This window comes from Bombus terrestris, chromosome 17 (assembly GCF_910591885.1).
Source record: "Bombus terrestris chromosome 17, iyBomTerr1.2, whole genome shotgun sequence".
In the NCBI taxonomy this organism is placed as follows: domain Eukaryota; kingdom Metazoa; phylum Arthropoda; class Insecta; order Hymenoptera; family Apidae; genus Bombus; species Bombus terrestris.
The window spans coordinates 6,907,837-6,921,358 of NC_063285.1; the positions used below are offsets into that span (position 1 = coordinate 6,907,837).

The 13,522-nt window shown below is 41.8% G+C and overlaps 1 protein-coding gene across 4 annotated transcripts in view; it reads left to right on the top strand.

Annotated features, from left to right (window-relative positions):
• The first annotated feature begins 10,955 nt into the window (after nucleotides 1-10,955).
• Nucleotides 10,956-13,522, top strand: part of LOC100648303 (putative fatty acyl-CoA reductase CG5065) — a 74,630-nt gene continuing 72,063 nt past the window's right edge. Inside the window, exons 1-3 of one of the 4 annotated variants that reach the window (XM_048413915.1) lie at nucleotides 11,105-11,223; nucleotides 13,032-13,059; nucleotides 13,147-13,429. In XM_048413915.1, coding sequence (XP_048269872.1) covers nucleotides 13,184-13,429 — 246 coding nt within the window. In that variant the 5' untranslated portion in view covers nucleotides 11,105-11,223; nucleotides 13,032-13,059; nucleotides 13,147-13,183. Of the gene's footprint in view, nucleotides 11,224-13,031; nucleotides 13,060-13,146; nucleotides 13,430-13,522 lie in introns of all 4 variants that reach the window. The other 3 variants (XM_048413914.1, XM_048413916.1, XM_048413919.1) reach the window with 3 other exon arrangements.

Sequence of the window (13,522 nt, forward strand, 5' to 3'; positions counted from 1 at the left end):
GGGATAACTGTGGATTTTGGCGAGCTGGGTGTTTGGTGATTTTCCTCTTTTGTTCTAAGTTTGGGGTATTTGCTTGAGTACAGACTTTTGTAGGCTGAGCAGCCTTTGTAGTTGGCAGGATGGTCACCTTGACAGTGGATGCACTTCGCTGGGGTTTCCGGTGATTTCCTGCACTGGTCGGTGGGGTGTGTACCTGCACATTTGACGCAGCGGAAGGTGTGGTTGCAGTATTTCTGCGTGTGCCCATATCTTTGGCACCTTTTGCATTGGACTATCTCCTTTTTGGTTTGCGGTGGTTCGAATTTAACGATGGCGTTCATTAGGCGACTGATATTGTAGATTTCCTTGTTGTTTGGTTTCTGTTTTAAGTCGATGAAAAATAGGGATAGCGGGTCTTTTGTGACTCTATGCCTTATGTTGCTGACATTTGTGACGTCGTGGCCGAGTTTCGATAGTTCTATTTTTAGTTCGTCGATGTCTGCGGAGTGGTGGATGTTTCGTAGCACCACCCGAAAAGGTCTTTCTTCCTTGAGTTGGTAGGTGTGGAAGTTGGCATTCAGGGCCCTGAGTGTCTTGGTGAGCTTCCTGTAAGCTCCTGGGTTCGTCGGCAGGATTTTTACTTGATTGTTGGTTATTTTCAGGTTATAGTCCTCCTGGGAGATATCTCTCTCTAAGGACTTGGTCATTGTCTGGATGTCTATGACATCATTAATAAATATTGGTGGGGGAGGGGGGCGTCTCTGTGTGTGGTGGTTAGGTGGCGAGCCTGCGGTTTCCATGGCGTCGTTGGTGGATTCCAAGATTGCGAACCTGTTGTGGGTGTTGATTTGCGTTGATGGCTGTTCGTTCGAGATTATGTCTGCTGGTTCGGTTTTGCTTTTTTTCGCCTTATTGGCGTCGTTGGCACGGGGGGATCTGCTGAGCTTCTGCCACGGGGGGAGTAGCGCGGGGTAGTGGTGGGTTTGCACAGGCGAGCCAGGTCGTGATTGTTGGGCCATCATCGAGCTAGATATTTCAATATGAATAACTAGTCGTGAGGCTATGCGGCAGGGATCGGGTTGGGGTTAGTTGCGTAGGCTTTTCTTCTCTCTGGCGGATAGGAAACACTTGGGAAGATAGGAGCACGTTGTGTTCACTTTCGACGGTTGGGTAACACGTGTTGCTTTCGAACTTCACTGGGCACTAGAGACACGTCTGCACGCTTCGGCACCCGACAGCGAACTGTTTCTCGGAGTACCTGTTGATTTCTTCCTTGACCGTTGGGATTCCCAGGTTCCTCCGTATGTCATCATTTCTGACGTACCATGGTGCGTTTACTATTGTTCTAAGGATTTTAGCCTGTATTACCTCTATTTTGTTTATATGGCTCATTGCTGCCGTCCCCCATAATGGTATTCCGTACGTCCAGATTGGTTTTATGATCGTTTTATATATTTTTAATTCATTTTCTATGCTTAGTTTGGATTTTCGGCTTGTTAGCCAATGCATTTGTCTCCTTGTTTTCCGTATTTTTTCTACTATTGATTTGGTATGTAGTTTCCATGTGAGTTGTGTATCTAAGTGGAGTCCTAGGTATTTGACATGCTTTGTTTGTGTTATATGCGTGCCGTTCAGAAGGATGTTTGGTGGTATCTTTTTTCGTAGCGTGAATGTAATATGGTTCCATTTATTGGGGTTTGCATTCATTTGTTTTTCTTGTAGCCACTTTTCTATTTTGGTGATATGTTCTTGTAGTAATTTGACTGCCGTTTCTGGGTTCGTATGCCTGACTAGTATAGCTGTGTCGTCCGCGAATGTCAATACTGTGCTATTGGTAGTTGTTGATACGTTCGCCGTGTATAACGTGTATCGTATTGGGCCTAGGACACTTCCTTGTGGCACCCCTGCCTTGATGTCTTTAACTTCAGAATATGTGTCCTTGATTTTTATTACGAAGGTTCTGCTGCTTAGGTAGGATTTTATTAATTGGTGTATTTGCTCCGGAAATTGTTTCCTAATTGTTTGTAGTAGACTTTCATGGTTAATTTTGTCAAATGCTTTCTCTATGTCCATAAAGAGGGTTGTGCAGTATTCCTTGTTTTCTAGTGCTATTATTATTTCGTTTATAAACCTGTGCATTTGCTCTATCGTGGAGTGTTTGTTTCTGAAACCAAATTGATGATCCGGTATTAGTTTTTTTATATCAATTATTGTTTTTATCCGGTATTTTGGAAAATACTGGAAGCAGTGATATTGGTCTGTAAGATGCAGTTTGGTGTGGGTCTTTGCCTGGTTTAGGTAACATTTTGATCTGTGCTAATTTCCATGGTTTGGGTAAGTATTGAATTCTTAGAATTGCATTGAATATTATTGTTGTTACGTCGCGTGAAAAGGTCCGCGCGACGTCCTTTATTGTCTGACCGTCAAGGCCCAAGCATCGTTAGAGAAACCCTCAATAAACCTAAGGCCCCACCATAAACCGAGTCTCATTAGCTTGCAGGAACCTTGAATCCTGCAAGTATTTTGGGTTTATATGTGGTACTTAAACAAGTCATTAGGTCTATTGAACGTCCTTAAAGATTACGGAAAAAGCTGGTAGTTATGACGGGAAAAACTGGTAATTATATGATAGGGAAAACCAGGCATTTATATAATAGAAATGTCAGGATTTTCCCACGAGTCATGTCGGCGGGGTGCTTACATCTCCCATCTTCAAGCGTTAACGTCTTAGCCAATGGGTAGCGCGGATTCTTGTCCTCACCTTTCCTAATGAAAAGTATGAACAACGAATCAGCTTCCTTCGTTCAAATGGGACGCCCATACAGAGCTTTCCCCCGTAATCACATCAGAACGAACATCAGAGTTTCCTATAGCTCCGACTAGTGAGTTTCCTATAGCTCCGACTAGAGAGTTCTCTATGGTTCCGACGAAGAGTTCATCCAGTTCATACGGCTCTCACGATGCCTAGAGTCCTCGTAACTCTCACAGTGCCTACAGTTCCTACGGCTCTTACGGCTCCTCTTGTTCCTACTGCTACTAGTGCTTCTACGCCAGCAAGAGAGTCAACTCTACTGGTTCGCATCCCCAGAGGGCAGACACACAAGGGAGTCTCTTCCAGTCAGTCAGTCAGTCAATTCAAGTCACTCAAGTCACACAGTCGATGTCAAGCAGTCGAAGTCTATTCATTCGGTCATTCGGTTGATTCTGTTGATTCGTTTCAGTCAAAGTCGGATCTGATCAATCGCTACGTCTACTACGACACGAGAGCCTTCATCTATCAGATTGGCAGTCAGAATCTGAGCAAGATCAAGGCTATCCTCATACTCAGCGACGTTACTAGTGTGTGTGATTAGACGAAGTTGTTGGAGAAAATATATAGTTATAACACTGTTAATCACGGAGTTATATCATTTCAACCACCCCTATTGTCTTAACGGAAATCGGGGGATCGATCTACTCGCGGCGTCGATTATTATAATCGTAACGGGAATTTACGACTCCCGTTGACGTGTTTCCTCGTGATTGCGTCTCCCCGCGATTGGTCGAATTTACAGATAGTGTCACGTAAAATTCGTGATAAAAAAGCAAGAGCTGAGCAATAGCTTAACTTGACAGTGATTTTATATTTTTGTAGGATTTTATTCACAAAATGATTAAGTATAATATTACAATGAAGTAGCGAAGTTAAAATTCTTGTTCAAATCACGGCCAAGACTGTACACAAGACTAGTCTCGTGGTCGAATGTTTACAGTTTTTATATGTTGCGTTTGTCGGTGTTGAGGTGCAAGGAGCGTATCCTGATTGCCCTACATAATGGGGAAAATGTAATGTTGGACTATGTACAAAGGTCAGATCAAAGCCTATCTTCACTGTCAAGTAGTATGGAACGACGTAGATTTGGGTATGGTCCTTGTCTCAGTAGCTTCATTGTGTCCCGATAATCTCTGCGTTTACGCGTCATTCAAGTAACGGTTTCGCCAATCAATCTTCGTGATAAGAGAAAGAATTGTTAGAGCTTCTGTGTAACACAACACATAACACATAAAATTTATATAAACATTGTTTATATGCGCTGTTAAATATTATTTGCTTATGGAGTCGAAGGATTAGAGGAAACATTAATCCTCTCTACTCGAAAATTTAATGTGTCTGTTTTCAACTTGCTGTTATGGATTTTAATGAGTAAGCAGATTTAATGTCTAATCTATGACTTTCCTTACAAGGATGGTTTACGTTTTCGAATGCCATAATCTTCTTCTCTACAACTTGTACGAGATAAGCTGCTGACCTACTTTCGTTTGTGTAAAAAAACAACGCGCAATATTTTTGTTCCCGAGTTTCATCTTATTTTAGCTTTAAGAATCTGTGTCGAAACTTGCGTGCCGTACCAGACAAGCATCGACATTTTCGTGGTGATACAAGTACAGTAATTGTTTGGTATCGATTAGAAAAGAGTCAGTAACGATAACTAATACTTTCGCCTTTGATATGTATCGATAACAGATTGAAATTCGTAGATCGATGTCGATAGTGTGACATCAATCACATATCAACCCACATCAAAGATAGGGTATCAATCGCCGAGTTTTGGACTCCTTTGGACACATCACCACCTTATCATCATAGCCTACACAGAAGCTATGACACACCTTAGTGCACATCATAGATAAGACATCAACCCCCGACCTTCGGACACTTTTCCATATCATAACCTACACCGAGCCCCCTCAACATCCTCAAACCAAAAAGTATATAAACCGAGACTTCAACCAGCTCGGGCAGTTCTTCTTCTAGCTCTTGTTCTTGTACAACCCCTTCTTCCGGTTAAGTGTCAATCTATTCTTGTAAGTGTTAAATTTATAATAAAATTTCGATAAAAGAAAATTAAAAGTTGGGTTACGACTCAGCCTTCTTTTCTCTTACAATCCAAGTGTCGATTTTACGTTACAATAGCATCGATACAGTAGCGTTTAGATCACTAGATATGTGTTATAGAAATACGAACTAGTCGTCTGATTACCCACTCATAATATACGTTTATAAATATGTCGAAGATGGAGAGACACCGGAGCCTTCCCGTTGAAACCGGGGGAAAAACCCCTAATATTGTAATTTGGATTCTACCATAGCCGTAGTTAAGCAATCACCGTCCTTCAGCCCGATTGTAATTGTCTGAAATCTATGAGAATGAGTTTGGGCTCGAGGCGGCAACCAGTCGCCGAACGTAGCCACGGTCAAGGGATGAACGTTTTTACCTAACATAGGGATGAAGTAATTCTATAGCTCTCCTTAAAAGAAATAATTGTAGCGGTACGCAACAGTAAGCATTCCAACGGTTTCTGACCCGTGACTCGCCACACACAGACCTTATTCTTCGGGCAAGATAATTACCAGATGTCGATGCATCTCTATAGTACATGTTCAGCTAGCCTGAGGACCCGTTATACATCTTAAGACTTAGTTAACTAAAGTCCTTCAAAGAGGCAAATGGTCTTTGTTCCAATTATGGGAAGATAAGAGAAATCTATCCTTCCACGAACGACGCTTCTCGCTAACAACTTTCCCCCAAGGGCTGTTAGCATTTTTTTCTAACCACTGATATGGAGATTGATCAATTAGCAGCAACGCCAATTTCCCTCACCTTCCGAACGGAGGCTTTCCTCGACGAATCCGAGGATTTCGTGTCCTTAGACAAACCCCATCATAGTTTTCCTGCGCAGCATCATCGTGACGGAAAGTCATTCTCTCGTAAGGTCGCATTAGGGAGATACATAGCGTCTTTACGCTCGGTGGATATTCCATGTTTTAACAAAGAGTTAGTTCAGTAATACTTGTACCGTAGGCAAGCAAGTTGAGTGCAACTTGGGCTTTGCAAGAAAGCGCATTTTGTTATCCCGTTGACCGCGGATTCGTTATTGAACCTAGGATCATTGTCATTAGCATCTCGATTATCTAATTACCACGGTTACTTGTTGTTGAGGTTATTCGGTATATAAAGAGAGAAAAACGCGTGGATAAAGTGTAAGATACAAAATATATATTTGATTTAATAGTGAAATACAGGAATACAATTTGAGCTGGTCCAGATCCGCACGCTAGCAGTGTTACTTTATAACTGAAAACCCCGAAGCCAACGTCGCCTGTCTACTGTTTATGGTCTGCCTCTCTGCTATTTTTTTGTCTATATGCTGTCGATGGCTTCAGCGCTTGAGAAAGCTAAAAAGACCAGATGTGGAGTTTTCCTAGATGTGGTGACCACTTCAACACTTGTCAAATTCTACAATAATCGTATCTTATCTTTCGTAAATATTATCTCTATTGCATAACAACAATGTCTATTCCAAATGAAGATTCGTTTCACGTCCCTAACCTTAATCATAATGTGAACCCGACAAGTATTACAATTAGTTTTCACCGATATTATAGCGTTAACATTTAACTAATTGCGAAACTCACTTCGTAATCAATGCTAATCATGATCGTAACGAAAACTTCATTATATGATAAAATTAATACTCTGGATACGCTTTTGTAGAATTATATCCTATCGCGGCACGCAAAGCAGTGAAGATGGACAGATACTGAAATATCATCAATTTGTTATTTGTATGTTATCCTTCGTTGATAGATTTATCGCAATTGACATTTGAATATTAATCTGTCGTACCGAACAATAATAACGGAGAGAGAGCTATGGTAACACGCAACTGATAGACAAAGTTACTGATTCTTGAAATACTAATACGTTCAGTAAATTCTTTTGTATTTCTAACATCTGTTTATACCATATCAAGTTGTAGTACATAGTTGATGAAACGTTTATGCTTTAAGAAATGTGGAAAATTGACTGCGCCTAAGACGATGTAACACATAAATTATACCAGGTATGTAAATATGAAACCGGAATTTTTGTATAGAAAATACACGTTTATTGTATGAAAATGATTAAAAATATTTTATTCGAAGTATTGCACATCGCTGGCTATACATTTTTCCCACCTGTCTGGCAATTGGTGGATGCCACGCCAAAAAAACTGTCGCTCTTTTGAGGCAAACCAGTCATCATGCCATTTTCGTACATTTTCGTAAGAAGTGAAGCGCTGGTCAGAAAGTGCGTGTCCCATCGATGCAAATAAATAGTAATCGGACGGAGCCAAGTCTGGTGAGTAAGCCGCGTGCGAAGGTATTTCCCAACTGAACGCTTCAATCGTTTTCTTGACCGGTTTTGCTGTATGTGATGGTGCATTATCATGAAGCAAAATTACTTTGTGTTGCCTTTTTTGATATTCTGGTCGTTTTTCACGCAAAGTTTGATTCAAATCGATCATTTGTTGTCGGTAGCGCTCAGTATTAACGGTTTCGCCAGGTTTTAACAGCTCATAATAGATCACGTTCCACGTTCCACGTTCTTCGTTCCTCACGTCAAAATTGCCACTTCTGAATTTTTTAAACCACTCAAAGCACTGTGATTTACCGAGAGCATGCTCACCGTAAGCTTCGACAAGCATTCGATGCGATTCTGCAGCAGTTTTCTTCAAATGGTAATAGAAAATCAATGCTGTCCCCAAATCGTAGTTTCCAGGCACAAAATTCGACATGTTTAACGCTATTACAAACTATACTGTTGTATGAAACTTGTATTGTTCTGAGTCGAAAATGTTTGTGAGATGTCAACAAAGACTTTTGGCATCAATGACGCAGTTTAGTGATAACTACATTCTCAGCTAGGGAACATCTATATGCAAATTCCGGTTTCATACTTACAGACCTGATATACTAATTGCGATTACATAGAATATAATTTACCATTTCCTTTAAGTGATCAGCAGGTCATGCGTACATGAAAACCACCGTAAGTACAGTGAGAGATACGATTACGAACTGCAGCTTAGAAGTAATGATGAATTTTATTTACAAATAGTAATGTAGTATCGTAACTACTATAATTAGTTTATTAATGACAAGTAGATTGAACAGATGGGGAGCACGAGGAGGTGCGGGCTCTCAGTGCGTAGGACCACGCTCTGGGAAATCCCGATGAATCTGATGTTCTCCTATAGGCGGGCGGTGGCGGATCAGCGCCTTGGGCACCCGCCAATGGCCGATTCGGTGCGGAGAACTTCGGAGAAGTTGGTGGGCTCGTACCTGCCAAGACCACTCACCTCACCTTCTTGTGAGGTGCCGTTGGCTTCTAGCCTGTCTAGCTGCCCATCCGTTGTTGGGTAACACGTGTACACACATCACCACCATCCCTACCCATCACCACCATCCCTACCTATCCACCGCGACGTATCCGTTGCCGCGTCCCAGCGGGACTCCGTGGACGAACGCCCTCGGTGTTGATGTACAGGTGACAGCAACCATTTCATCCGTACCTCCGGCCCAGTCCGGAGCGTCCAGAACATAGTACGGTTCGGTTACCGCCGCCAGGACGACCGTACTCTGCCGAATGGTTTGGTAGAACAGGTCTTGCGCTCGTCTTGACCGTCCCAAGTTGGTCTGAAGGATGCGCACTTTTTCGATCACCTAGGGTCATTGCTTCCATGGCTTCTTCCGTGCCAGCTTATTTGCTCGCAGTCGTAGGGTCGGGGTTACCTGCGGCGGGGAGCCTTTTTCGATGCTATTTGCGACCTTGGATCCGCGGGTGGTTCCTATTGATTCCTTCTTCGGGGAGGGGGGGGTGGCATGCTTTGGCTTGGTGTCCCCTGTCCTCCTAGGAGGCGCAGGTCTTGCCTATGTGCCCAATCTCCAGGCAACTGAAACATTGTAAAGGTCTTCGCTCGATGGTTTCCACCTTCGCTATCGACCAACCTATGGCGACCTTGCCAGTCTGGGCCAGTTTCCTTACTGCACCGGTGGGTCTCGTATCCACGCGGACCCAAGGCCGTTTCGAGCGAGGCGGATCTCTCCCCGTCGGACGTCCTCCGCGTTGCAACCGCTCTCCTTCGCCAAGGTGTTCCTGATTTCCTCCTTGGTGTCCCAAATATCTATCCTGCTCACCCATGCTTCCGTATTCCATGTGGACCTTGCTCGAATCCAGGGTCCGAGTCAACCGTGCTGCGAGCGCACCGGCCTTTTCCCGATTTTGGTCCTCGGAGACCTCCATAACGACGCTTCCGATCATAGTTCTACGCATCCTTACCGCGTTGATGCGACCTCGGCCAGACAGACGCTGTCCTTGGCCGTGGCCAACACCTCCGCGTAGAATTGGCCCGATCTATCCTTCAACGTGATCGTTACCGTCAATGTTCGCGGTGTATGTGGGGGGGGGGGCAGCCCGTCGCACCCTCTTCGAACGTTCTTATATCCCCGCTATGGGGCCTTTCTCGGGCTCTTCGCCGCTGTCCCGGGAGTTATCCTCGCCGGTTGTTTCCCCGCCGGCTCCTTTTTGTTCCTGTTTCTTCTCTCGACGGCCTGTCATTCCATGGCAGACGCTTGTCCTCCCTTGGACGCTGGAGTGTTTGAAACTCCAAGCTCCACTTTTCTTGTGGTCTCGACGGGCACGACCTCCTTTTCTTTCCTTCATACTATATTTGGGAGGCGTTCATCCATCAGCTGGATCAGCGACAGGAATCTCAGCTCCTCCATCTTGCGTTCGATCGCGGCGAGATGCGCTGTCTCGCTGCTCCTCTCTGCAGTGGAGCGTGAGGCCAGCACATTTCGGAGTGCCTCGTTCTCCAATTCTCTCTAATGCCGTTATGTGTCCTTCCATTACCGCGAAGGTGCCAGGGGCGGCGTCCGTTCTTCTTAACATCTCTGTTGCGCCAACCAAAATGGACCTCGGCGCTTCTTTCAGAATCTTCACATGTGTGCCCTTCGATGAGTGTGCCAGCTCGACGGATCAGTTCTGTTCCTATGTCCTCCGTAATAGATGATCTCATCTCTTCGGCCAGGTCCGTGGGGAGATCGGGAGATCCGCCGACCTTCCTTTCCTTCGCGTGGGGCGCTTTGACGGCGGGGGTCTCTCTTCCTCCGTTGTTTCATCCGTCCGTAGGTTCTCCTCGTTCAGTGCAGAGATGAAGTACCCCTCCTTATGAGAGACCACAATCCTCATACTTCTGGTGCTGACGTGTGTCGGCTCAACAGCCAACTATTCACCCCTCCACTCATTGTTTCATCCACCTCTTTATCCCTCTCCGCAAATGTTTGTCCTTTTTCCCCATTGGGTGCGCAAAATGGCCACATATATCCGCACTTGCCACTGCCATCAGTCACTGCAACTTTCAAGTGGCCCACAGGACGCGCTTTCGGCGCGCCTGCCAATATGACTGCGTCCGCGTAGTTCCCCGGGTAACTCGTACAGCGGCGCTGTTGTCACGCGTCTCAATATGGCTTCCTCACGGTCGTAACCTCACACGCGGTTTCCTTTCGAATGTCACGTCTTTTCAAACCGAATCTTATTAGTTCTTATACCCACTTTTTCCACAGGCTCCAGCCTTTCACTCTGATTAACTTTCTTCTCCGAATTCTCCAGTTTTCCCAGAGATTTCGATCACGCTCACGGCTCTGTCTCCTCTACGACTGTCACTACCCAATGGAAATCTATCTACGTTTTATCCCATGAAGCGCTAACTCTAGGAAGATATATTGCACATATATTTTTTCCATTTTCCAGATATTTATTAATATTTTCATAATAGGTAGCGAATACTTTTTTACAAATTATTTGGAGGGTTTGCAAGTATATGTATTTACATTTCATTTGCGAAATATTGCATAACAAATGATGTTATACCATAATTTTGTTAAGGTTATGTACTATATGAATACCTTTTGCACTGACTCTGTGTTAGTGCTTTATAACTCCACCGGAATAGATCATCCGTAATTATCAGAAATTGAATTTGTAGTGCAAACATTTCTCTCTTCATCTTTAAGAAGATGAAGTAGTAAGAAGTTATACGCAACTCACTCAGAAGTTATACGTAATGCAAGTGTCATTAAAACGCAAGCAGTAGAAGCAGTCAGTGATAAAAAAACAATTTCTGTCAATCTTTCACGATCAAAGATCATTCAAGCCTATTTTTTGTTTGGTTTTGAAGATAAATATATAATTCGAATCATACATGAATAACATTATCCAGTTTCAGTAGTAGGGTGATGTTATTAAAAGCATGAGTGCCTAAAGGAGTATCACATCGAATATCGTTACAGTACTGTGACAGACGTATCGTTATCTACTATCGTGAAGTCGCATTTTTGTTCGATCTTTGGTAAACAACGCACAGTGGAAATAGTATCAGGTAACAGACGATTCCTTGTTATTCTGTATTCAATTGTGTGTTTAATTAGTGTCATTCATTATTATGAATATCATATATACCAAAAATATCATGGGGCATTAATTACTATAATAGTTTAAATGAAGTTTTTGAATTCCCAAACATTTATTTTATATTTTACATTTGACAAAGCAGTATAGATATATATGTATACAATAACAGATACGTACATATCAATAGATACATACATATGTACACAATTAAATTACAGAATAAATGATATTATAATAAAGATAGGAATATAATATGAGATACCTAATATATACAAATTTTATGTTCTGGTTGATTTCATTGGCCGCTGTGCTCATTTACATTATTAGATCTTGCTCATCAGTTTGCAATGACAGTAAAATTTCAACCGGGTAATCTGAAATACAGTAGAGCCTCCTGTATCCGACTCAACAGGGAGGCAGAACAGTTCTGATAATGGTACAATCACTTTAATAAGAAATTTCATTTATTGAAACATTGAATAAAATTGAATGACAATTCTTTTAAATATACATGGATTTCATGTCTTCTTGGCTGCTAAGTCACATAATACTTTCGACATAATTAATTGGAATCTTTTTGTGCTCATAGTCATTGAGACTATTTCTCAAATACGTACGTTTCAAAACGCACCTCTTCATTATCATTTCATTAGCTGTTTCGCAGTGAAGCCAGTTCATTATATCAGTACATACAGCGTATATCATTCGGCCTTTCCTAACACTATGTATATTTGCAAATTCTACTGCATGTACACCACTTTCGAATTTCTCCTTTGTTTCGTTTCGATAGCTGGATCGCCATTAGTTTCATACTAATGTCTTATAATCAGAATCTAATAAAGGAAAGGATACATGAACGCTAACAATATATGTATACAGTACATATTTCAAACAGAAGAGGGATTCGTTATAAGGAAATATTATGTTTGGATAATACACTATTCCGGTATTAGGATAATCGGATAATTGGTGCTCGGATAAATTGGGGCAGGGGGTTAGGTTCTTTTATAGGCTGTTCGGTTATAGAATCTTGAAGGTAAAATAAGGTGAAAATGGGGAACAAAAAAATTGCGATTTGTTTTTTACACGAACGATAGATGTGCAACACCTTTCCTCGTGCAAGTCGTAAACATGAAGACTGTCACGTTCGATTACGTAAATCATCTTGCACAACATTTTTTAAGAAAAATCATCTATTATAGATTAAACCTGTTTACTCATTGAAATCTATAACGGCATGTCGGAAATTTTCATCTTTTTGCCTTCACGAATAAATAATGAATGCAGAGCGCATATAAAATGTGTTCATGCAGATTTCAAATACGCTCACGGGTGGGGACAAAAAAATCACATACGCATTACGTATTCTCATGGTGCTACTAAATGTGGGCGAACACTGTCTCGCATGAACCACACACATTTACCACACAAATTACTGATTACAGTATATTACAACACTCATAAGCATACACATAAAATAAAAAATGATGTCGTCAAATAAAACTACATAAAGATTAAGTATTAATTAAGTATCAATTCAGATATAGCTTTATGGAGTAATATACAATAACACAAATTAATATACAGCCACATGAAAAATTCTATTTCATGCGTAGCACAGATATTTTACCCCCTTTTTGGAGAACGATTTCACTGTGTAGGAAAAGTGTTTATACATTATACTAGAAGCATCGTTCACATAACGCAATTATTTGATTCATGCAAAACGAATACATAATTGTTGAATAATGTTCCTTTTGTGAATATTATCCGTAGACTTCTCTAAAAAGAAATATATAAAAAGGTATCAACTATAATCAGTTTACTACGTTATCTAACACATTTATCCACTTAATATTTGTTGGAAACGCTAATCTATGGCAAATATTAGAGAGCGATTGAGAGTGTCCGGATAACAAGTCTGAAACATGGATACAATTAATAAGGAAACGAATGAAAATGGGACCGATGAAGGATTGAATAAGATAAATTCTCTCGAGGAATTCTACGCCGGTAGTGGGATCCTTGTAACTGGAGCAACCGGATTCGTAGGAATAGGTCTTTTGGAAAAACTGATGCGCGTGTGTCCACGCGTCGCTGCTATTTTTATACTAATTCGTTCAAAAAATAACGAAACCGTAGAACAACGATTTAAGAAGCTGATAGATGATCCCGTTCGTAAATATTATTCTTGTTTCTTTCGATCTTTAAGCCTGTCAAAAGCCAAATTGATTAAATATCTTTTCTGGAATTGAACTGGTAATTTT